At 37.7% G+C, this 25,692-nt stretch overlaps 1 protein-coding gene across 2 annotated transcripts; it reads left to right on the top strand.

Annotated features, from left to right (window-relative positions):
- Positions 1–48: 48 nt before the first annotated feature.
- LOC132092385 (kinase D-interacting substrate of 220 kDa B-like) lies at positions 49–25,692 on the top strand. 2 transcript variants are annotated; one of them, XM_059498607.1, is made up of 29 exons: positions 49–230; positions 3,576–3,729; positions 3,835–3,933; positions 4,786–4,884; positions 5,016–5,114; positions 5,220–5,321; positions 5,496–5,594; positions 8,432–8,629; positions 8,750–8,848; positions 9,063–9,161; positions 9,246–9,344; positions 9,451–9,628; positions 10,405–10,569; positions 10,768–10,947; positions 11,039–11,204; positions 11,339–11,490; positions 11,606–11,895; positions 12,012–12,152; positions 13,134–13,371; positions 14,754–14,842; positions 15,198–15,342; positions 15,966–16,128; positions 17,185–17,363; positions 17,778–17,998; positions 18,822–18,944; positions 22,520–22,657; positions 22,764–22,862; positions 23,572–23,802; positions 23,891–25,692. In XM_059498607.1, the coding sequence occupies exons 2-29, from the start codon at positions 3,598–3,600 to the stop codon at positions 25,013–25,015; spliced, it is 5,148 nt and encodes a 1,715-aa protein (XP_059354590.1). In that variant the 5' UTR covers positions 49–230; positions 3,576–3,597; the 3' UTR covers positions 25,016–25,692. The 2 variants fall into 2 exon arrangements, with proteins under 2 accessions (XP_059354590.1, XP_059354591.1); XM_059498608.1 differs by lacking the exon at positions 18,822–18,944.

The raw sequence follows: 25,692 nt of genomic DNA, 5'->3' as shown, positions 1-25,692 counted from the left end.
CTTCTGGTACGATACTTGGGCATTTCCAATCTGGCAACACTGCGCAGTGTGTTGTCAGGGACTCGCCGGGAAGAAGCTGGAACAGCACAGCGCTTTGCTTCGTCAAAATGGCTGTTGTTAAAGATGGTGAATAGGAAGAAAGAAGCGCCATAAAACGAAAAAACAGAGAGGAACGCCTTTCCAAACGGACCTCCTAACGGCAGAGCATTTTAGCCTTTCTCTTTTCTGAGGTAACGTTACATCTCATAACAGAAGGCAGATGAAGGGATTAAATCGCATTTGTGGGTTGATGCCGAGTATGACTGACAGTTCATAGCCTATAAGAGGACAGTAACTAGCATCAAGCTGTAGAAATTAGCAGATTTAAACAACCACAGTGAATAAGATGTCATTTTTTTAATGTCAATGTATTAATGTACTGATACGGTTAATTCAATTGTATTGATGGCGATTAAATGTCTGGTCTCTCATATGTTATCATATGTGTCATATGCAGTGTTGGGAAGGTTACTTTGGAAATGTAATAGGTTACAGATTACAAGTTACCCTGTTTAAAATGTAATAGTAGTGTAACTTTTTCAATTACTTTATTAAAGTAATGTAACTAATTACTTTTGAGTACTTTTTGATTACTTTTCTAAATTTGTGAAATTTAAAGAATAATAAATAAAAGCATATACATCAACTTAAATACAGTTATCTAATAAGCATGTGTCGTATTCTGTGTAATAAACTCCTAAACATTGGTGTTTTTTTTAAACTGCTGTCTCTGTATATGATGATAGTTTTCTCAAAATAAGTAAAATGCACATGAAGTGACACAGAGCAGTTCTAGAAATTATGTTTATGTGCTCGTGTACTCCTATATTGAGGCAGCAGAGGTTGAAAACACTGCAAGCTTCAGTAGGCCTATGTGTAGTAAATGAAACCATGTCTTTGCCATTAATTTACAGGAGGGGCGGACTGGGAAAAAAAATTCAGACTGGAAAATTCAAACTCATACAAACAAATTCATGGACAAAACTATTTTTTATCTATTTTAAATCTTTAATTTGGGGACATGCAAAATAATTATAAGTTCTCTCCTGAACTGCACCTTCACTTCTATTTTTCTCTTCAGTCTCTTTATTTTGCCCTGTTATCCATCTCTCTCATGACTTTAATACTCAAGATTGAACAAAACTATACAATACAATACTCTACAATACTACAATATCTTTATAGAAAAATCCTAATACTGTACACGAGTCATGTTTTCCTTACAAAAATTGACTTGCTTTTTTTAGCCTATATAAAAGTAAAATAACCTTGTTTTTTTGTTTTTTTTTGCAAATGGATTTGTATTTATTTTTAAATTTTTATTTTTGGTGATCACAGTTAAACAATAGTAACCATTTTCTCTGGATTTATAGTTAAATATTAAAATGTTAATTTTCGTAAGGGTTGTGTTGTTGTCTGTCGTAGCTCCCCTAAACCTATAAAAAAAAATCTGATTGTTTTTCAGATAAATTCCTACTGTAACATTACAACTGATAATAATGATGTCCTTTATATAGTTTTTTTGAGTGATGACTGATGAGCAACGTGCTGCTGCTTGATTAAATAAATAAAAAAACAAAGACAAAAAAGCATCTTTACAGATGAAACTGACCTGAAACCCTGAACACTAGTTCTGCTTCTCTGCTCCAGCTGTGCGCTTCCCCAGTCCACTCTACTCTCTCTCTCTCTCTCTGTCTCTCTCTCTCTCTCTGTCTCTCTCTCTCTCTCTGTCTCTCTCTCTGTCTCTCTCTCTCTCTGTCTCTCTCTCTCTCTCTCTCTCTCTCTCTCTCTCTGTCTCTCTCTCTCTCTGTCTCTCTCTCTCTCTCTCTCTCTCTCTCTCTCTCTGTCTCTCTCTCTCTCTGTCTCTCTCTCTCTCTCTCTCTCTCTCTCTCTCTCTTCTCTCTCTCTCTCTCTCTCTCTCGCATTGATTACTCTGAGTCTGATCCAAACCATTTGGCGGAGGCGCGGAGAGCGCGCGAGTCATGACTAACACTTCATGATTTATTAGAGATTTAATTATCAAATGGCGGATTCGCAAATGATCGCTTTAGTACATTCGGCAGGCAATTATACAATAATGATATTAAATAGTGGGGCAAAATCGGCTGCCAGGCCACCGAAATTGTCCCGGTTCTCCCGGTGTCCAGTCCGCGCCTGATTTCCACAGACACGCAGAATGTGCATTCAAGTGTACTGACCTACTTTTGATTTAGTCATACAAAATGTGGCATTCCGTTTTTATGACTGGATTCTACGAACCATAGTCAGTGCGATTTGGGAAAGAAATCAGTTAAATCTGTATGTGGATGTGTGTAAATATTCAAATGTAATCCCCTTTGTAATCGTAAAAAATTTCATAAGTAACTGTAATTTAATTACTCATTTTTTCGTAGTAACTGTAACTAATTACAGTTACTATATTTTTGTAATTAAATTACGTAACGCTGTTACATGTAACTAGTTACTCCCCAACACTGGATATGTCATATGTGAGTCAGTGCATCAACATGCAGACGTCCTGTTTATTTCTAGATGTCTGTCTGTCTGTCATCTGTCTGTCTGTCTGTCTGTTTGTTGTCTGTCTATCGTTTTATTGTTCTATTGTTCACTTTGTAAATCTGTTATTCAGTTGTTGATTTATTTACAAAGTTGCTTCACAAGGAATAATTATAATTTTTTATCAAATATAAAAAAAATATATATTTCATTATATATTATATATACTTAGATATTTTTGTAAATATCTTGGTGTATGTTGTTTTGTTTTTTTGTTACTGTTGTATGTTACTACTAATTGTTTAAATATATTGATTTAAATTTAAATAAATAAATGTATGCATTTATCAGATGCTTTTGTCCAAAGCAACTTACAGTGCAATCAGGCTTACACTTTTTACCTAATATGTGTTCCCTGGGAATCGAGCCTACAACCTTGCATTGCTTATGCAATGCTCTACCACTTGAGCCACAGGAACACTATTTAATTATATATTTATAAGTATTTGTTTAAAATACTTTGATACATTGTTATAAAATACATTGATCTTGCCATTGAAATAGCCAGAGATGCTGGCATGACACTAAAAATAAAATACAACAAATAAATAAATAAATGATTTATTAATGGGAGGAGATTGAAAGATTATTAGGTATAAAATTGTCTGTTTGATAGACATTTAAGCTGAGTATTTGCACTAATTAACTTTAGGGAAACCTATTAGAGTGCTTGTGTGGAGGTGTTTGGAGAAAATGAATAGTTATCTCTTTGTAATGCTTATCTGCACCAGCCTCCTTTCTCCTGACATTTAAAGTCCATTGCTATGCTTGGCCTGCCCTGAAGCAAATGTACTGATATCACTTGTCGCTCAGTCAGGCAAACTCAGCAATTTAACATCTTTAATCTACAGGAGTTTCATATCAGTTACTTACTTCCCTCTTTTATCCTCCAAAAACCTATTTTAATATACAGATTAGGCTTTGACTCTCCCAGTTTCATCATCTATGTTCTAAAAGTGACTAAATCTATTTCTACGTAGGGTGTCCTAGTAAGAGGCAATCATGGACACCACAACCTCCATCAAGATGACCACTCTGGCCATCCAGAACCTCTTCAGCTACGTGGAAGAAGAGAATCTGGCAGCTGTTAAAGCCCATCTTGACAAGTTCAAAGAGGTGGATGGTCGAAGCGATGTAAGTTACATACTGTATAAAAACAAACTAACATAATTTACGATGAGCAAGTTAAAATTTTGGAATATCAAATATCTTTCTCTGTTTTTTGTTTTTTTTTGACAGAATGGACAGACTCCTCTGATGTTGGCCTCAGAACAGGGCAGTCTTGAGATTGTTCAAGAACTCATCAGAAGGGGTGCAAACGTCAATTTGGATGATGTGGTGAGAAAATGCCCACTTTAGATTTACAGAAAAAAATTGCAGGTTGTAGCTTTTGTTTCCATTCAAAAAGATATTCATATAATATTTACCAACCAAAAGTGGAGCAGACATTTTCGATGCTTGATATATAATTTTTGGATGGCCATTTATCAGTAGCTCATTAACATGTTCCTATAAGAAAATAAGGAATAAATAGATAGGACAACTACTCTCTGCTATAATTAAGTAATGAATTTTATATATATATATATATATATATATATATATATATATATATATATATATGTGACCCTGGACCACAAAACCTTAAGTCACTGGGGTATATTCCTAGCAATAGCCAAAAAAAACATTGTATGGGTCAAAATTATCGATTCTTCTTTTATGCCAAAAAGAATTAGGATTTTGAGTAAATTTTTTTAATTTCCTAACGTAAATATATCAAAACTTAATTTTTGATTAGTAATAATATGCATTGCTAAGAACTTCATTTGGACAATTTCAAAGGTGATTTTCTCACTATTAAAATTTTTTTGCACCCTCAGATTTCCGATTTCCAAATAGTTGTATCCCGGACAAATATTGTCTGATCCTAATAAACCATACATCAGTGGAAAGCTTATTTATTCAGGTGATGTAAAAATCTAAATAAAAAAAATTGACACTTAAGACTGGTTTTGTGGTCCAGGGTCATATTTTGTCATATATGTAAAATCTGTTAAGGTGTGGTGTCCATTATAATTGTGCCATATGGCTTTTCTTTCTAGTACAGCTCCCGCACACTCCATCACTGTTCCCACAGTGGTTCAGGTGTTTTCCATAGTGACCTCTAGTCTCTGTGCTTTTCACTGACAGGACTGCTGGTCCGCTCTTATCTCTGCAGCTAAGGAGGGGCACGTGGAGGTGGTGAAAGAGCTGCTGGAAAACAGTGCTTATATCGAGCACAGAGATATGGTGAGACAATCTAACTGCAATCGTTTGTATCAAACACAATATGTGTTTTTTATTTTGCACAATAATCACATTTGGAAAAAGAAACATTCTTATGTAATTATCAAAACTCGAGGTGGCTTTGTGTCATACAGGGGGGTTGGACTGCCCTTACTTGGGCTTCATATAAAGGTAGAGTTGAGGTGACCAAGGTCCTGCTTGAGACTGGTGCAAACCCAAACACCACTGGACAGGTAAACTTGCATATGGTATAAGCACATACAAATCATATCAAATCAAAATCGAATCCAAATAATGGCAGATTAATATATGCATTCACTGAATAAAATTTGACATAGCAATACAGCGTCTACCCTATAATCTGGGCAGCCGGTAGAGGCCATGCAGAGATTGTGAAACTCTTGCTGGAGCATGGCGGTAAAGTCAACTGCTCTGATAAGGTGAGCCAAACCAATCCTAACCGATTAAATAATTATTTTGTGTTAAAGTTGTGTTGACAAAATAATAATAATGTTCTTACAGTGGAAAGCGCCAATTGTTTAATAAGGAATTAAAAGTCTTAAAGGTAAAGACTTGCATATTTCACTTCAAAATGTATAATTTTATACTTTCAGTACGGCACCACCCCACTGATCTGGGCTGCTAGAAAGGGTCACTACGACTGTGTGATGCACCTGCTGGAGAACGGAGCCGATGTTGACCAGGAGGGGGCGGTATGTGCTCATCATTCAGCATAGTGGTTCTCACCTTTTTTTTACTTTAAGAGTACCCCCCACCCCCCACCCATCCCAGTTTGTGAATTACTGGATAAGGTCTAATCAATACTTTTTAAGGCCCGTTCATACCAAGCACGATAACTATAAAGATAATGATAAAGATATAGTTCTAAAAATCATTTTCAATATTAAAGAATAGCGGAGTCTACACCACAACTATTAGAATCAGAATCAGAATCAGAATCAGAATGAGCTTTATTGCCAGGTATGTTCACACATACGAGGAATTTGTTTTCGTGACAGAGCTCCGCAGTGCAACATAACAGCGACAGAACAAAAAACACAATAAGGAATAAAAAATACAAAAAAATACAAATAGGTGGGTAAGGATTGACAATATACAAATTGACAATGTATGGCAGGTATATTAAAATGAGCATTTATGTATGTACATGTATATTATGTGGAAAAATTTTAACTGTACGCTAAGTATGTGTGTTTGGATAAATAAGTGTATGTGTATATAAATATAAATATAAGTAGTATAGTGTGTTCCATGTATGTACATGTATATTATGTGCAAAAGATTTACGTGTACGCTAAGTATGTGTGTTGGATAAATAAGTGTATGTGTACATAAATATAAATATAAGTAGTGTAGTGTGTTCCATGTATGTACATGTATATTATGTGCAAAAGATTTACGTGTACGCTAAGTATGTGTGTTGGATAAAAAGTGTAGTGTATATAAATATAAATAGTGTAGTGTGTCCCACAGTTATTATCAGCTGTTCATAAGATGGATTGCCTGAGGGAAGAAACTGTTCCTGTGTCTGGTCGTTCTGGTGCTCAGTGCTCTGTAGCGTCGACCAGATGGCAACAGTTCAAAGAGGGAGTGTGCTGGATGTGAGGGGTCCAGAGTGATTTTGACAGCCCTTTTGCTCACTCTGGATAAGTACAGTTCTTGAATAGATGGGAGGGTTGTACCGATAATTCGCTCAGCAATCCGGACTACCCTCTGTAGTCTTCTGAGGTCAGATTTAGAAGCTGAGCTGAACCAGACAGTTACTGAAGTGCAGAGGATGGATTCGATGATGGTGGAGTAGAACTGTTTCAGCAGATCCTGTGGCAGGTTAAACTTCCTCAGCTGGCGAAGGAAGTACAACCTCTGCTGGGCCTTTTTCACAATGGAGTCAATGTGAATGTCCCACTTCAGGTCCTGAGAGATAGTGGTGCCCAGGAACCTGAATGACTCCACTGCAGTCACAGTGCTGTTCATGATGGTGAGTGGGGAGAGTGCAGGGGGGTTTCTCCTGAAGTCCACAATCATCTCCACTGTTTTGAGCGTGTTAAGCTCCAGGTTGTTGAGACTGCACCAGACAGCCAGCTCTTTAACCTCCTGTCTGTAAGCAGACTCGTCACTGTCCTGAATGAGGCCGATGAGTGTGGTGTCATCTGCAAACTTCAGGAGCTTGACAGAGGGGTCCTTAGATGTGCAGTCATTAGTGTACAGGGAGAAGAGCAGTGGGGAGAGAACACAGCCCTGGGGAGCTCCGGTGCTGATTGTACGGGTGCTGGATGTGTATTTTCCCAGCCTCACTAGCTGCTGCCTGTCTGTCAGGAAGCTGTTGATCCACTGACAGACGGAGGTGGGCACGGAGAGCTGAGTTAGTTTGGGCAGGAGGAGGTTTGGGATGATCGTGTTGAAGGCAGAGCTGAAGTCCACAAACAGGATCCTCACATAAGTCCCTGGTCTGTCTAGGTGTTGCAGAACATAATGCAGTCCGATGTTTACTGCATCGTCCACAGACCTGTTTGCTCTGTAGGCAAACTGAAGAGGATCCAGCAAGGGTCCAGTGATGTCTTCAGGTGGGCCAGCACCAGTTTTTCAAATGACTTCATGACTACAGACGTTAGAGCCACAGGCCTGTAGTCATTTAGTCCTGTAATTTTGGATTTCTTTGGGATGGGGATGATGGTGGAGCGTTTGAAGCATGAAGGGACTTCGCACAGCTCCAGCGATCTGTTGAAGATCTTTGTGAAGATGGGGGCCAGCTGGTCAGCACAGGATTTCAGACAGGCTGGTGTAACACAATCTGGGCCTGGTGCTTTTACGCTATTACGATAAAGGCACAGATCAACGATATCGTTGGAATTACTTTCAGAATGATTCTTTTTTTCTGATGAAAGATAAAAACATTGCCAGCCAATCAGAATCAATCCTGCTGTAATGAGCGTGAGAATTTAAAGCAGCAGACGTGCTTCTGCTTAAAATACACAGACAATATATGTAGGCTATATATGTATGTGAAGTATGTTTTGTTTTTTGAGGTCCCCTCGAAAACGAGATGTTACATCTCAAGGGGTTTTCCTCTTCACAATAAATTTGACATTTGACATATCGTTCGCTGGTGTGGACGCTAATATCGTTAGCTTTATAGTTATCTTTATAGTTACCATTCTTGGTGTGAACGGGCCTTAACTCATGATTTCAATCTTTTTTTTTGAGCTTGGCATAACTCAAAAATGTATATTCTTTGACAAATGCTCATGGAGTTATACCTAAGATTTTATTTATTTTTGTGACTTTTACAGGTCTAGAAATAACACTTTTAAAATGTATGTAATTATCATTATCAAGAAGTATTTCAGTCCTCATACACAATTTTCCATAATAAATATACATAACTTTGCATATTAACTGAAAAAGGTGTAGGCTGAAGCTTATTTTATCTACCATTTCTTTCCATTATAATTGTAATAAGCCTTATATGTAAGACATATCTTGATTGTTTTGTTGTTTGTTGTTTATTTTATTAATCTCACTCACTCAGAACTCTATGACGGCACTGATCGTGGCTGTGAAGGGAGGGTATACAGAGGTGGTTAAAGAGCTTCTGAAGAGGAACCCTAATGTAAACATGACTGATAAGGACGGAAACACAGCTCTGATGATCGCAGCTAAAGAGGGCTACACTGAGATTGTGCAGGACCTGCTTGATGCCGGCACATACGTCAACATCCCAGACAGGGTGCGTTAAACCTCCTCGAACCTGTGAACAAACAGAAATCAGTTGTAAAACTGATATAATGGATAAAAATGTCCTGGGATATTATGTATTTTCATAGTGTGTTGTGTTTTAAACCTGTAGAGTGGAGACACTGTGCTGATTGGAGCTGTGAGAGGTGGGCATGTTGAGATTGTGAGGGCGCTACTGCATAAGTATGCAGACATCGACATTAGAGGCCAGGTAACATGCCTGTTATATCATATATATGAAGATACTTTAAACTAGGGCTTCGTAATAATGGTTAAACTAATCATCACATTTGTATTTATAAATCGAAATTATTACTCACAGTTGAGACTTTTTTTGTTGTTGTACGTCATCAGAATTATTTCACTTTCATATAAGCACAAATCAAGAATGTCAATTCATACATTTTACCGTTTGTTTGTTGCAGGAAAATAAGACTGCCCTCTACTGGGCTGTAGATAAAGGCAATGCAACCATGGTTAGGGACATACTGCAGTGCAGCCCTGACACAGAGACAACCACTAAGGTAAAGAACAGAAAGACTTGTGTTAAAGGGATTGTTTCACTTATTCTGAGCCAGTTTTGAGTCTGTATTCGACTGGATATGTAGGATTCTGAGACTCCACTAATCAAAGCCACCAAGATGAGGAACATAGAAATAGTGGAGCTGCTACTGGACAAAGGAGCCAAAGTGTCCGCAGTCGACAAGGTAAAAATTCAGTCACTTAATATCATTTCATACAGTCATGCACATAATTCACATTCACATTATGAGACTATATCGCACTTGAAATCTTTTCTCTCTTTGGCTAAAGAAAGGGGACACCCCTCTTCATATCGCCATTCGTGGACGGAGCCGCAGGCTGGCTGAGCTCCTTCTCCGTAACCCTAAGGATGGCCGCTTGCTCTACCGGCCCAACAAGGCTGGAGAGACACCCTATAACATTGACTGCAGCCACCAGAAGAGCATCCTCACCCAGATTTTTGGAGCCCGTAAGTCTGAGACCAGATCTCCATCATGAGCTTAACAATTGATTAACACTCATAATTAGGGTTGGATGTTGATACAGACTTCCTTATTTAATTAGATTCTGATTCATAAGCTGATTCATTTGATTGTGATTCATTTGATTCATTTGGGTTTATTCTGATTTCGATTTCATTTTGATCCGATTCTTATTCATTGGGTTAATTTTAGTTATAATACCCATTTTTGTTACATATTAAATAAATTCTCTCTTTGCAAGTGCTGTAAATTATACAGGGCAGTGTTTCCATTTTTGTTACATATTAAATAAATTCTCTCTTTGCAAGTGCTGTAAATTATACAGGGCAGTGTTTCCATTTTTGTTACATATTAAATAAATTCTCTCTTTGCAAGTGCTGTAAATTATACAGGGCAGTGTTTAAGGCGGTTTCAAATCAGTAACTCAATTTTTGGAATTGTTCATAAAAATAAAAAAATTTAAAAGAGTCTTTCATTTTTGGATCAAATTGCACTGTGGTCATATTTTGTTTTTGTCTCGTAAGAGTCATTTATTCATGAATCAGATTAGACTGGTTGTTTCTTTATTGCGAACTTCACAGTACATAGTCTTATTGATCTACAATAATCTTACACGCTATAGTTCAGATCCTAACAGTTCTTTTAAATAAACATATGTTTTGAATTGCTATAGTACGATTTAAGCACTAAATTATACTGCATTTTCTGTAGGTTATGAATGACCTGTGTGTATTTTTGCTCCTCTTCGTGTTGTCCCCTTTAGGACATCTGTCCCCCACGGAGTCAGATGGGGACATGCTGGGCTATGACCTGTACAGCAGTGCTTTGGCAGACATCCTGAGTGAGCCCACCATGCAGCCGCCCATCTGTGTGGGTCTGTATGCCCAGTGGGGCAGCGGCAAGTCCTTCCTGCTCAAGAAACTAGAGGGTGAGCATTATTTAGAGTCACTCGGCTTAAACTAGGAAAGTGACCTGAAAAGGATATTTTAAAGCACAGTTTACTCATGTACAGCACGTACCTTCCTAGCTTTTTAGCTATTTCTGAGCTTGAAATGTTTAATAGAGCTCAATTCGCTGTATCTGGTTTATATTTAATGGTGGCTAAATCTTAATATTTCTTTTTCAGATGAGATGAAGACATTTGCAGGTCAGCAGGTGGAGCCTCTGTTCCAGTTTTCGTGGCTGGTTGTGTTATTATCGTTCCTGCTGTGTGGCTCTGTAGCGCTAGTGCTCGGCTTCACCGTGGATCCCAAGCTGGCTATCGCCATCTCTCTCAGCATTCTGGCTCTGCTTTATGTGTTCTTCGGTAAGAAAAACAGGCCCTTTATTTATTGTCCCAAAGTAAATTCTGTATTCATGATAAAAAAAAATGTGAGCAACTCTCCATCTCTACACAGTGGTTGTGTACTTTGGGAGCAGGCGCGGGGGTGAGAGCTGGAATTGGGCGTGGGTCATTAGCACACGTCTGGCTCGGCACATCGGGTACCTGGAGCTTCTGCTTAAACTTATGTTTGTCAACCCACCGGAGCTGCCGGAACAAACCACCCGTGCACTGCCTGTCAGGTATTTACCTATACTCTACATAAACCGTTAAGATGAGTCCTGTCCTAAATGATGGATGTGGACTTGTCATTTTCCCATTTGTCATTTTAATCTCACAGCCACCCAAGATGAGCCGTTCTTTTTTTTTCTTTCAGGTTTCTGTTCACAGACTATAACAGGTTATCCAGTGTCGGTGGGGAGACGTCCATGGCTGAAATGATCGCTACTCTCTCAGATGCCTGTGAGAGGGAGTTTGGCTTCCTGGCCACCAGACTTTTCAGAGTCTTTAAAACTGAGGACACTCAAGGTAAAGTTATTATATTATATTACTTAAATATTATCGGTTGTTCAGGAACTAGATTAGTAATTAGAGCCTTTATTTGCTTCGTTACATTTATTGTTGTGACCATGTTTACCCTCAGGTAAAAAGAAATGGAAGAAGACATGTTGCATCCCATCCTTTGTTATCTTCCTCTTCATCCTGGGGTGCTTGGTCATGGGAATGGGCCTGCTGGCGGTCTTTAAGATGGATGGGCAAAACCAGACAGTGAACGCAGTGCTGGTTTCCATGGCAAGTGTTGTTGGCTTGGCACTGTTGCTTAATTGTCGCACCTGGTGGCAGGTGACAGACTCCGTGCTGAACTCCCAGAGGAAGAGGCTGCACAGTGCCGCCAACAAGATGCACAAGCTGAAAACTGAGGGCTTTATGAAGGTTAGTTGGCAGGCTTCTGGGTAGCTTATACACAAAACTACATGGAGTAACACATAGGTAGTGTTATTTACGGTGTCATAGATGGCGTATTTGTTATGTCAACTTTTTTTCCACAGGTCTTAAAGAATGAAGTGGAGCTCATGGCTAAGATGGCCAAGACTATAGATGGCTTTACCCAGAACCAGACACGTCTAGTTGTTATCATTGATGGTCTGGACTCCTGTGAACAGGACAAAGTGCTACAGATGCTTGACACGGTGAGCATTGTGTTAACTAAAACTACTAAATATTGTTTTCATTAACTGAACTAAAGCTGAAATAAAAGAATGGAAAAAAATACAAATTCAGTAAGTTGGCAAAGCAACATAGCTAACAAATTATCTTTGAAGTACTAGATTTATTAAAACCATAAATGACAATAAATGCATGAATAGAAATTATAAAAAAAAAGGTGAAAAATAATGGCGTATAATGACAACTGGAAATATAAAAACAAAGTCTAAATCAAAACATTAATAGCTTCTATAATAGTATAAATATTACTAATTTAACATTGGCACCTCTTAAGGATGCTTTCACACTTGGTTCGATTGCGACCCCCTCCCCCTGACCCTGCTGGACTGTGTTCACATTATATTATTTGTGTCAGGACCATGGTTCGATTGCGTCATCAAGCCAGCAGCTGCTTACCCCATTGCTTAGAAACAACGGCGCAGGAGAAGGTCGCAAAATGAACCATTGGTTTTGTTTCCAAAGCTTCAGTACATAACTGCACTTACAGTCTTTCTTACGAATGTACTGCAAATGCTCTAAAGAACGCTAAAGGCATACTGAATTCTGACATCAATCAAACCTGGGTGCGCACCAAAAGTGCTAGTGTGAAAGTCTCTGTTATCAATGATGCCTTCAGTTTGATTAAATTAATTGAAAAGACATCGGTCTCCTAGAGCTGGCTTTTCTGCTATTTTAACAAAGACTGAACAGACCCATTGTTTTAGTGGTAACCAACAGTATCCTTAATCAATTTAGTCAATTGTACAAGACCCAGATAATAGTCAGTTGTCCTATTCTAAATAAAATAGTTTTATCATGCATTTAAAGAAATACTTGGACACTGACTTTCGATGTACAGATTTAGTGCATGTGAAGTGAGCGTTAGCTTGAATAAATCCTTAAAATGGCACCCATTCGTCCTTTTTGTGGCCTAAAAAACCTGTCAAATTTGTCTTTCTCATCAGGTGAGAGTGCTGTTCTCCAAGGGTCCTTTCATCTCTACCTTCGCCAGTGATCCTCACATCATCATCAAAGCTATAAACCAGAATCTAAACAGCGTGCTGCGTGACTCCAACATCAACGGCCATGACTACATGCGCAACATTGTCCACTTGCCTGTCTACCTCAACAGCCGTGGTCTCAGCAGTACAAAGAAGATGTGTGCACCCACTTCTGCTAATGGAGACACTGGGAACTCTGAGGGTTAGTATCAACATGGGATGAGGGGTTAATACAGTAGGATGTATTGTGTTTCAAATAATGACTGACTATTACGGGAAGTAGTCTTCCTTTTGTCTCAATATACACTATATGTATTCAAAGGTTTGGGATCCGTTAGAATACTTTCATATTTTTGAAAGAAGTCTCTTTTCCTTAGCAAGGTTGAAGTTATTTGATCGAAAATATAGTTAAAACTGTAATATTGTGAAATATTATTACAACTTAAAATAACAGTTTTCTATTTTAATACATTTTAAAATTGATTGAGTCTTTTGATGGCAAAGCTGAATTTTGTGCATTACTCCAGTCTTCAGTGTCACATGATCCTTCAGGAATCATGACTCTGAATATTTGTTATTAGGGATGTAATGATTCACTTAACTCACGTTTCAATTTGATTCAAGATTTAGATTTCACGATTCGATTCGATTCACAATTTAATTGTTTTACAAAATGAGATATAAGACAAATTATAAATTGTGTCTTTTTATTATTGCTTGGTCAAAATGCTGCACGTGTCTTTGTGAAAATGAAATATAACACTATAATAAATCACTTGCATATTATTGCTTTTTTGTTGGTTTTAATTGCTTCTGTTGTCCTCCTTTGTGAGTCGCTTTGGATAAAAGCATCTGTTAAATAACCAAATTTTAATATTATGTAAATGTAAATAACAAAACTAAATTGAAAATTTAAAACAAGCCCCAAATAAAATAAATAACACACACAAAAAAAATATCTCCATATAAACAAAATACTTTACATTTAACCACTGCATTTTAATCATGATCCCAGCAAATATGCTGCATACATGCAACATGAGCAGTTTTAAATCTAAATTAGATTGTATAATTTCGAAATTTGAAGCAAAAACAGAATGGTTTGACTTCAAAATATCTGAGACGCAGATTCACTCTCTGCCAGCAGGTGGCGCTTGAAGCGTTTCCTTGGTTTCCGCTGTAAACAAAGCAGCACTGCACATATGAACTTTAATATGCATTACACAGAGATGAGATAAAAAGAAAAAAATACCATCTAAACTTTTCTAAAGACAGTAAGTTCCCCTCAGGCATTAAACTCCCACCCCTAATTGAATTTGTGATTTGTTTTGCATCTCAATCGATTATAATGTCAAATTTTGAATCGATCTTCAACCATCTCGCAGTTAATCGTTACATCCCTACTTGTGTTTAATTACAATATAGTGTCCGAAATAGGTTACTCTTAACCCTGTTCTGACCAACATTTCATAGAAGTACTTATATACTTGTTTAAAATCAAATGCTGCATGACAAAAATCACAGCCAATCAAAATATTATGTGGTGCTTAAAGGCAAATGTCTTACAATTTTCTTATGTTGTAGGTTGGCATGAGGAGTTGGACAGAAAGTTGTCCCAGAACAGCTTGGGTGACCAGACCAAGTTTGGCAGTAAGACGACTCTTAACCGCAGGGTAAGCTGATAAATATTCTGCTTTGTTATGTGAGAAGGCTACTTATATGATAATGATTAGCAATTATGAATAAGATGAATAGTTATAGGATAGTAACTTTATCTGTTTGCAATAGCATGATTATTTAACTCCAAAGTCAAATTGAATTGTTCGTCCTGTCTGGCAATCCCATGGCTTGTGCTTGTGCAGTTTGTCTGACTGTATTCCAATTACAGTAATGTTTTACCACATGATGATATACTCATATCACAAAATGTTTTCAAATTTGTCCCTTGACATTTTCCTTCCCTGTATATTTGAATGCTATTGATTTTGAATAATAAGTGTGATTTAAATCTAGCTGATTTCTCCTCAGGATACTTATCGCCGTCGACAGATGCAGAGGTCAGTCACGCGTCAGATGTCCTTTGATTTCACAAAACTGCTCGTCACTGAGGACTGGTTCAGTGACATCAGTCCTCAGACTATGAGGAGACTCCTCAACATTGTATCAGTCACAGGTCAGTATCTTTAAGGACAACATGTTTCTAAAATGTTTTATCACTGCATTTTATTTCAAAGGAAAAAAAATCTCTGTGTAATCTTTAATCAAAATGTAATAACTTGCTCTTACTCTGAAACAGCTTTCCCTTTTCAGTATTATTGTACAAAAGTTTAGCCAGTAATATTTTTTTTAAGAAATAGATAAATACTTTTTATTCAGCAAGGGCACATTAAATTGAACAAGTGGCAGCGGAGATATTTATAATTTTACAAAAGATTTATTTTTCAAATAAATGCTGTTGTTTTGAACTTTCTGTTTTTTTTAATAAACTTTTAAAATGTATCACCGTTTACACAAAGTTATTGAGCAACACGTATTTAAATATTGATAATTATAAAATTAGCATATTACACCGATTTTTTGATGGATCACGTGACTCTGAAAACTGGAGTAATGGCTTCAGAAAATTCAGCCTCGCTATCACAGGAATAAATCACATTTTAAAATGTGTTTAGATAGAAAAAGTTTTTCTCTTTCATTCTTAGTTTATATAGTCACTATAATGGAATATGAACCTTCCGATATTAAATCATAAAGTATGAACATTCACTACTCAATAAATATGTTCCTCTTGTGTAGGCCGCTTGCTGAGGGCCAATCAGATAAGTTTTAACTGGGACCGGCTTGCATCTTGGATCAACTTGACTGAGCAGTGGCCATATCGCACATCCTGGCTCATACTGTACCTAGAAGAGACAGACGGCATCCCAGATCAGACAACTCTGAAAACCATCTATGAAAGGTAGGAGCTTTTAAAGAAACCACATGACTCTGTTTATGTTTCATGATTTCATTACGATGCTGTAATGTAGATCTCTAGAAAACTGCATTTGACCGAACACAATTTCTGATGTTTCAATTTCACCACATGCTTTATCACAGTAGTCTTATAGCTTTTTCATAATGCCATCAGATTGCCAGAAAAACACACGGTTTTGTTTTAAACCTGAGAGCAGCAACTCAGATCATTGCTAATCTGTACAAAAATCTTCAGAGCAATCTTATGTAATGTATTTGACCTGTACCATATTTTTGTATGTAGTTTGTTCGTTAGCCCATTAGGTTCTAGAGAAAAATGTCTCCTTTGGGAAGCTTCCTGGAAACGAATAATAGGAGGCCACAGAATGTCAGATGAAGCCAAAGAAAGCAGGTCCAGATCATTAGATAGGCTTCCCTGCAGTGATTAGTCAGATGATGCTATGTAAGACTTGAGTCACTGCATAGATATTGTCATGTTGTCAGATATGAAATGATTATGGAATATACTTACTGCACTCATGTTGTTTACTTATTTACACATGCGACATTCCATCAGATCTTGTTGTACCTAAATATTAAGAGAGAAATGTATGCATTTGCAGCATGAGTGTATTCTTACATTTTGAGGGGTTTAAGTGGAAACATATGAAGTTTGCGGTTTTATGAAGAGGTTTGGCATCCAGAAAATCAGTAATATTGCTGTATTGTGTTGATACTGGCTGTCTGCACACTCCTTTCACTCTTAAAGCAGCCCATGCCCCAGAAACACAAAATGAAATGAAGACACTGTGCTGCTAATGCTGAGTTATGTCAGCATCATTTTCATTTTCAGTAAAACCATCATTACTTGTTTTATCTGGCAAGGCTCAATGCAATTTATTCCAGGGTATGTTAAAACCACTAATTTTCACAAGACCTGCATTGTTTTAGTAAAAAGGTGATGGACGCGCCACACATGCTTAGGTAACTCTTACAAACCTTAAAATATTAGTATTGTCTCATGTTTCTCAAGTTGTATCTTTCATGTACTGCCTGACAGGATCTCCAAGAATATTCCAACCACTAAAGATGTGGAGCCTTTGCTGGAGATAGACGGTGATGCCCGTAGCTTTGAGGTTTTCCTTTCTTCCCGAACTCCAGTGCTTGTGGCTCGAGACATCCGCACCTTCCTTCCCTGCACCGTTAATTTAGATCCAAAACTCAGAGAGATTATTGCAGGTAAATGTCTCATTTTAAAATAAATCACATTTAAACCCAAACTAACTAGCCACTATAGAACAGCTTAAGTTACAGCTAAGTTTATTAATACACACACACATATATATATATATATATATTTTAATGTTTTAAATTTTACGATTAATCCATATTGACACCTTAATTTATGCTAAACTTGCAAACTCAATTTATTACTCATTTTACCAAAGTGTAATCATTTATGTGCATTAAAAATAATAATTATTGTTTATTTCTAGAAAATTACAAAATCACATTTTTTTATTTCTTTTATAACAGGTTTTTGAAAATTACATACCTTATAGAAAATTAATAGGGCATCATATAATATTTATATTTACCTTTGTCATACCCTGTTGAAAAGCATGTATTTCCAATTTTTATGTGTTTTTTCAGATGTGCGTGCTGCCCGGGAGCAAGTGAACATGAGTGGTGTCACCTATCCCACACTGCCTTTGCAGGAGGGCCGTCCATTATCAGTCTACAGCCAGCAGTCTTCTGCCTGCTCCCCTTCTGCCTCCTGCAACGGCCCGTATATCCCGCCAGGTGTGTCTCCTCAGCCCCGTAGCACCTATTTCAGCGGCATGGCCGGGCCACAACACCCGTTCTACAACAGGGTGAGTGCTCACACACACAAAAGATCACTTGTATTGCACATTTCTGAATCAGAAACTGTGTTTTTGTTGTAATCTATCATTAGATTATTGTCATCTCTTTGGGGGAGCATTTGAGGTAAAATGGGGTTCAGTTAAAACCGTTTAAATAGTGTCAAGTGTAGATTGATGACTCTGCTGTGTTTTAGACTTAACTTTCCTCAGGGAGCTCTACTAGGTGCATCAGCTCATTTAATAGATGAGGGAAGTCCCTTGGACGAGCACACACCTCTCAAAGTTTTCCAGCCTCAGTGCCAAACTTTTCTACATGCCCACCCAGGCAATTTTTCATTCACTTCCCAGTGCTCTTGTTTCCATGATTGTTTTTCTTCATTTTAGCGTCATTTTGATTTTTGATTGCCTTGTTTTCTTAATTTCAGCCCCTTAATGTAACAAAATGAGGTGTTTGTGAGGCTACGTGTTTGTGCACATTGTTTCCCACCTGCTGATTCATGTTTTTAAGCATTTGTGCATGTTAGACAATGTGTGTGTGTGTGTGTGAGAGAGAGAGAGAGAGAGAGAGAGAGAGAGAGAGGGAGAGAGAGAGAGATTGAGTGTTAATTCATTATTTCACATGTTTGGATTTGAAGGAATCTTTCAGGTTCAGTACAAACAAATCTGGCTACAGTAAGATTGTAGAAATGGAAAGTGCAAGTCGATATTATTTGTAATAAACATTATTGATTTATATTGTACTGAACTTGAACATTCCTGCAAGTATTTCTTTATGATTTTCTGTTACATTTTCATTCCCTACATTTTTTTTCCTCCAAACTTGGTCTCCCAGCCATATTTTCCCCATCATCTGTACCAGCTGCCGCGGCAGTATGCTGGCAGCTTCTTCCCTGCTCATGTTCTTCCGCATCCATTCATTAAAACCAGCTATCCCTTGGACCACAGCAGTGAACTTGTAAGTACTAGTCATGAACAGAAGCCGCCAGGCCTTGTGCTTATGGATAGCACTAGTGTTAGACATTCTTGCTAGGGTTTTACTTGCTGACATACTTTTCTTCTACAGCTAATGTTTAATATTTGCTCTGTAGGGGTTTCCTTTTGTCTTGTCTTGTCTTATGTGTCAGTATCATTTTATTCTCGCTGTTTTCATGGTTTTGCTCCAGATATACTTTATGCTTTCGCTTCTAGTGTAATGTGTGATATGAAAAGTCCATCAGATTCCAGGGTTTCCCATACATTCATTAATTTGTGGCGGCCCGCCACAATATCAACGCTGACCGCCACGGATTGATTCAGATTTGTAAACTATTTAATATGGGTACAATTGTATTTTATTGAAGAGCTGCGCGCTGCTTGCTCCCTCCCTCTCAGAATCAATCCGGAGTTGAATGGTTAGTAATGAACACTGTTGCTCAACATAACTCTGAGAAGTTAGTCTATGTTAAGCGCTGTCGCGTTTCCATTTTTTTTTTCTAAATATCGATAAACAACTATTGCGAAATGACGGCGTTTCCATTAACCGATGTTATGCGACTAAAACGTCATTTTTTTCCTCTCGCGATCAGTCATTCCAAAAATCATGGCAACGGACGTTGGTAGGTTTATATATATCACAGCCACCAGACTAGACATTATATTATTATTATCTCCAGGTTCTGGTTGGTGTGTGTTGGTTTTTGTCCACCTCAATCTCCAGGTTTGTGTGTGTGTGTGTGTGTGTCAGAGTCTGTGTGTGTCCACCTCCAGGTCCAGTTTGGTGTGTGTGTGAGCCTGTGTGTGTCTGAGTGTATGTGTGTGTGTGTGTGTGTGAGTCTTTTTGAATGTTTGAGTGTGTGAGCCTGTGTTTGAGTGTGTCAGTAAGTTTGTGAGTTTGAGTGTGTGTGTGTGTGTGTGTGTGTGAGCAAAATTTGCAACAGGAAGTCTGTGGAGCAGTCATAGCATAAAAAGTGTAGCAATGGCATAGCAATAGCAATGTCTTTAAAGGGATAGTTCACCCCAAAATGAAAATTCTATCATCGTTTACTCACCCTCAAGTTGTTCCAAACCTGTATGAGTTTCTTTGTTCTGCTGAACACAAAGGAAGATATTTAGAAGAATGTTTGTAACCAAACAGATCTCGGTCCCCATTGACTACCATAGTATATATTTTTTCCTACTATGGAAGTCAATGGGGACCGAGATCTGTTTGATTCTGTCATTCTTCCAAATATCTTCCTTTGTGTTCAACAGAACAAAGAAACTCATACAGGTTTGGAACAACTTGAGGGTGAGTAAACGATGATAGAATTTTCATTTTTGGGTGAACTATCCCTTTAAGGTATCTGACACTAAGTGTTGGCAATGGAAATGTGTACTTGTCACTAAAAATATATGATATATAAATATATATATATATATATATATATATATATACACACACATATATATATATATATATATATATATACACACATATATATATATATATATATATATATACACACATATATATATATATATATATATATATATATATATATATACACACACATTCCCCAATCCCCAAACACCACACCACCGCAAATAGAATCTAATTATGTGGGAAACACTGGATTCTTTGTGGTAGTTTGTACTGTACAAATAGGGTGCTAATAATTATTCATGGTTTTTGTTTTGAGAATTGTTAAATTATTTTGTAAATTTTGTAATTTAGCATGAAAGGCTTGTTTCAGAAAGGTCAAATATTTTAATTTCCTCAAATGTCTGTATGACCCCTTTAAAACAAATCCATAATAATTGTAAAAAAAATGTAAAACAAATAAAAAAAAACAACAATTCCAAATCATTAAACATTAAAATATACCACATATTTTGACAGTCTATTTAATTGTTTTGAAATTAATTGTGATAAAAAATATTTTAATTAAATAATATTATTTGCTTAAAATAATATTTAATTTCTGTTCCCAGATTTTATTTTCAGTTATCACACAAATCAATGCGTTAACTACAAGATTGACTGTTCAACGCTGTTATTGTAAGAGGAAAAAAGTTTTTTTCTTTTTCATTTGTAAAAAAATAATAATTACAAACCATTTTTTGATCCCAAACTAGCTTGATCCCACAAAATAACAGCTTATTTAGGCTTGATCTTTTTTTTTTTTTTTTGTCTAACATTTTGATGTTTATAGAAAATAACATTAAAGACCTTCCAAAAAAAAAAAAAAAAAAAAAATTCAGCAGTCCCATTATTGTTTTGTACCCTATTTGTGTAAAGTGCGTTATACCTAGTGTTTAACATCTGGTACATTTTAAGCTTCATTTGTGTGAGAATAGAAGCAAGATGCCAGTGTTCAAACAGGCACTGCAATAGTGACGTCAAGCACCAGCTGCCTTAATGTTCACCCAAAGCTTTCACAGTCCACCAGTTCCCACTCATTTGCTCCCTGTTTAAACTCTCTTTCCATCTTTCTTTCATCTACATGAATGTAGTTCCCTCACGATTTCCACCTCCTTTGTCTCTTCCCTCCTCTCCTCTCTCTCCTCAAGCAGGGTAAGGTACCGTCTTTCAAAAAGAAGCAGGTACTGAATCCTTCTAGACTTGGCTTAAGTTCTGCTGCTGCTGCCCCTCCTCACGTTCCTTCACAAACACACACTAACACTCTTTAGAGCTCTAAACACACTTCGGCATGCACTGTAGGACAAAAAATTCACTCACAGTGAGGAAGGAGGAATAAAGGTGCTTAAGTTCAGGCTATATGCTTAATATAAGGTCATAATTAAAATATGCCAGATAATTGTACAAAGAAACAAAAACGTCACTGCATTAGTGTTTACACCTATGTGACGTCACTGCATTAGTGTTCACACCTATGTGATAAGCTAACATGGAGCGTAGTTTACTTGGTCACATTAAACTTAAGTCCTTCTCCTTCCTCAGAAATCTCTCTTTCCCCTAGGTCTTTCAAGCTTCTGTCCTTATCAAAAAATAAAGAAATCCTTTCTGAGCTTCTATACCCTTTCAGTTGTGATGATGCAGTTGTTTCAATGATGCCAGTTTGCTCAAAAGCCATTGAAATGATCAGCTTCTCAAACAGCGTGGCCTGGATGCTGAACATTTTAAGTATCTTGTCAGAAAACTTTAAAAGTATAGAACCCAGGTGCCACTCTGACTTTCCCTTAACAGAGGTCTGCATCTGTAGTCCATGTAGTGTAGGTCACAGTTTTTGGTTTTGTTATAATGAGACGTAGCTATTTGAAAGCTACAATGTACTTAATGTTTTTCTTACCATCATATCACTCATTAGCACTAGCTTCTTTGAAATCCTGCTGAAAGCAATACACTCAAAGTGCATTGCATATTTTCCTCCAAATACCTCTTATGATCCCTCTCTTCCTTGAATTTAATTCAAGACCTTTTGCATCCCATTCAGACTGTTTTCTAATAATCTGCATGGTACCGTACATCTCTTGACTTCAGAGATCTTTCATATGCACAGTGTTCTGATGTAACTGAGTGGCACTAATGGTTTTGTGTGTTGTGTGTACCAGGGCTCTGCCTCGGTGGTCTCAGGGACCCCATCGATACTGCTCAGCTCAATGAGCACAGATGCTGTCTGTGAGCGTGTTAGACTTATCAACGGCATCGACCAGAACATGGTTTCTCAGTATACAGCCACCATTAAGAAGGTATGCATTTGTGAAAAAAATAAAAAATTAATTTTACGAGAAGAATTTTGTTTTTACATTTTTATCAAAATGTTCTGATTTTTCTTTTCTTTTCTTTTTGTATCAGGCTAACATAAATGGCAGAGTTCTGTCTCAGTGTAATATTGATGAGCTGAAAAAAGAGATGAACATGAATTTTGGAGACTGGCAGCTTTTCAGGACAACAGTGAGTAGTTTTCTATTATTTATATAAGAAGTTGTTCAAATTTCCATATGCCTAGCTAACATACTTATATATATATATATATATAAAAAGATACATCTAAAATGTTTATGAATTTAAATGTGTGGTTTTGTCTACACTTATAAATAAACAATTTCTAAATCTATGTATAATTTTATGTATTATATGAATACATATGAAATGTATTTCAAATTAGTTTAATATTTATTATTTATTTAATATTTATATTTAATAGTTATATATTTATTTGTAATTGATATAAAACTTTACACACATTTAGTTTCTTTCAGCGAGTGTATTCTTTTACTAAATAAATAAAATACATGCAATAATAGCTTGAAATAATACAGAATAGCCATAAGTTCATAAACTCTTTTGCTTAAAAATAATGGTATGTATGGCAGATTGGTGTGTCAATTTTTAAACCATGTTTTTACACACTTGTTGCTACTTAGAATTATTCTTTGTAATTTCACAAAACCTCATCTGTGTTAGCCAGTTCAGAAATTTTACCTAGCAGAATTCACAACTAAATCTCACAGAAACAAATGTTTAAGGTATACCAAAAAGCATGTACAATATCAAGAAATGTAAGATTAATCCAATAATGCAAGTCACGGTGGCGTTAACTGGCCTGAAAGTCTCTCACACTGGCCCTAGATACTGATGTAATGAAGTCGATGTTGTGCAGGTGATTGAGCTCCGTCATGTGGAGAGCCAGATTGTGCATGAGGAGGCTCCTAGTGAGCAGGGCAGCAGCACGGCTGGCCTTGTGGAGTCTTGCAGGCACACTGGAGCTTCCGTTCACGGAGGAGTCAGTAACACGGACACCTCACCCATGTACAACTTCAACCTCAGCTTTGAGGAGCTTAGTAACGTGGGCTTGGATGAGCCTCCTAGGCACTCCAACCCTTCGTGGATGGTAAGTGTTTCTTCCTAGGTTCTTGCAACCCTTTTTTCCAGGCCATTCCATATTAGACATTTATCTCAACATCTCTTGTCCTCTGTAGGCCACCACTCACCGTACACCTAGCATGTCCAGCCTCAACTCTCAAGAGTCCTCCAATGAAATTTGCAAGCTAACAGACAAGCAGCAAGCCGAGTACCGCAATGCCTACGAGGAATACATCGCCTCCATGGCTCAGATTGAGGTTGGAATGGAGAAGCCTGTGCCACCTTTTGTTGGCCAGCTAATGCACTCCAGCTCTGAGGAAAAGAAGAAGGATGGTGACCAAGATGGGCACAGATCCATTTCAAAACGAGGAAGCAGCAAGTCCGGGGCCGATAATACAGACTATGCCTCGGCTGACACAGCCACTTTGGATCCTATAACAGAAGAGGATGAGAAGGTTGACCATGGGTCATCAAAGTCCCTTCTAGGCCGCAAGACATCTGGAGAGAAGGTGAGCCTCTTCCAGGGTGCTGATCTGAAGCTGAAACCTGGTGGTGGTTTACGCTACCAGAAACTTAACAGTGATGATGAAGAGTCTGAAGAGTCAGACAATGCCCCTCTGCTCATGGATAGAAAGAAACCTGAGCCCGAAGCTTCAGATGCTGGAGATCGATCTTTGGCCAACGGTAAGGATTACATTTCAGATAAGAAGGATTCTTCTGACTCGGGTGTCCGCTCCAACGAAAGCTCTCCCAACCATTCTTTGCAAGACGAAGAGGCCGACCTGTCACAGTCTGAGAGGGCTAACTTGATTGAGCTGGATGAGGAGAGCTCAGCTCAAAAGCAAGGGCTGCCGAATAGTCTGAGTGGCCTTCAAGACCCTGCTATCATCCGCATGTCCATCTGCTCTGAGGACCAGTGCAGTCTTCTGGCCAGCAGCCCTGAAGAGAGCTGGCCTTCCTCCAAGAGCTACAACCTCAACCTTACACCCAGTATCACCACCCTCAATAACAACACAAATGCCCAACAAGGAAACAACATTTGTCAACCCACAGATAGCTCCACCACTGGAAGTGACATCATCATGACTCCTGGTTCCAGCACCACTTCCACCACCACCCAAAATGAGACAGTCCATGTGGTGCATCTGAAGAGAGGGCTTAACCCTGGAGATCCTCCTGAGATCCTCAGAGTGTCTTCTGACACTGTCACCTTAGGAGAAGAGCGTGAAAGTATCCTGTAGGCGACGTCTGGATCTACAGCAGTCTTGGCGAATTAACGTTTTGTGGTAAATACATGGAACAGTGATTGTGACATTTCCAAAAGTTAAGTGTAGATGAAGTGTGCTTCCTTCACATCTGTCAATCACCTACTCATCATCATCCACCATCTAATGGTAACATACTGTATATGTGGTGTTTCCGTACAGTATTAGTAGCTTAATCATGCATTAATGTTACCAGTTGTATGGCTATAAAGCATTTTGAAATCGCAGCTGTAGATAAATATTCTGTAGTGTTTCCCAAAGGAAAATATTGTAGTACCTTGTCATGGTAAAGCACCCAAACTTTGTGTAAGCCCCTTAAAAAATATGAATTTAAACAGTGATTCTGGTTTGGAAATGTGTAGTATTGCGTTGTCCTGCATGCTGTCATTGTGCTGTAGTGACAGTGGTATATAAGCAGTGACAAGCATGTGTCAGACTGCAGTCCCAAATTAGCCTGTAGAAACTGCATGCCCTGTGATGCTAGTCTTTATCAGTTATAACTGTACTTTTTGCAGCTGTCCTGAAAAGTTAAACGGGTTTCGTGATGCTTGTCTTCAACATGGCAAGACATAAACCTGCACTGATAGTATCCATCTTTCTTCAGTGTTTGTTTGAGGAATAAAAACGACTGAAATAAACATTTTGCTGTTCTG

The sequence above is a fragment of the Carassius carassius genome, chromosome 18 (genome assembly GCF_963082965.1).
Source record: "Carassius carassius chromosome 18, fCarCar2.1, whole genome shotgun sequence".
NCBI classification, from domain to species: domain Eukaryota; kingdom Metazoa; phylum Chordata; class Actinopteri; order Cypriniformes; family Cyprinidae; genus Carassius; species Carassius carassius.
Note: the sequence above shows the minus strand (reverse complement) of the source record. Positions and strands in the feature narration are given on the sequence as shown.

Coding starts and splice junctions, on each gene's coding strand:
- LOC132092385 (XM_059498607.1), top strand. CDS start 3,598: ATGGACACCACAACCTCCATCAAGATGACCACTCTGGCCATCCAGAAC. Junction 8,849..9,062: donor ACATCGACATTAGAGGCCAG/GTAACATGCCTG, acceptor TGTTTGTTGCAG/GAAAATAAGACTGCCCTCTA. Junction 9,162..9,245: donor ACACAGAGACAACCACTAAG/GTAAAGAACAGA, acceptor CTGGATATGTAG/GATTCTGAGACTCCACTAAT.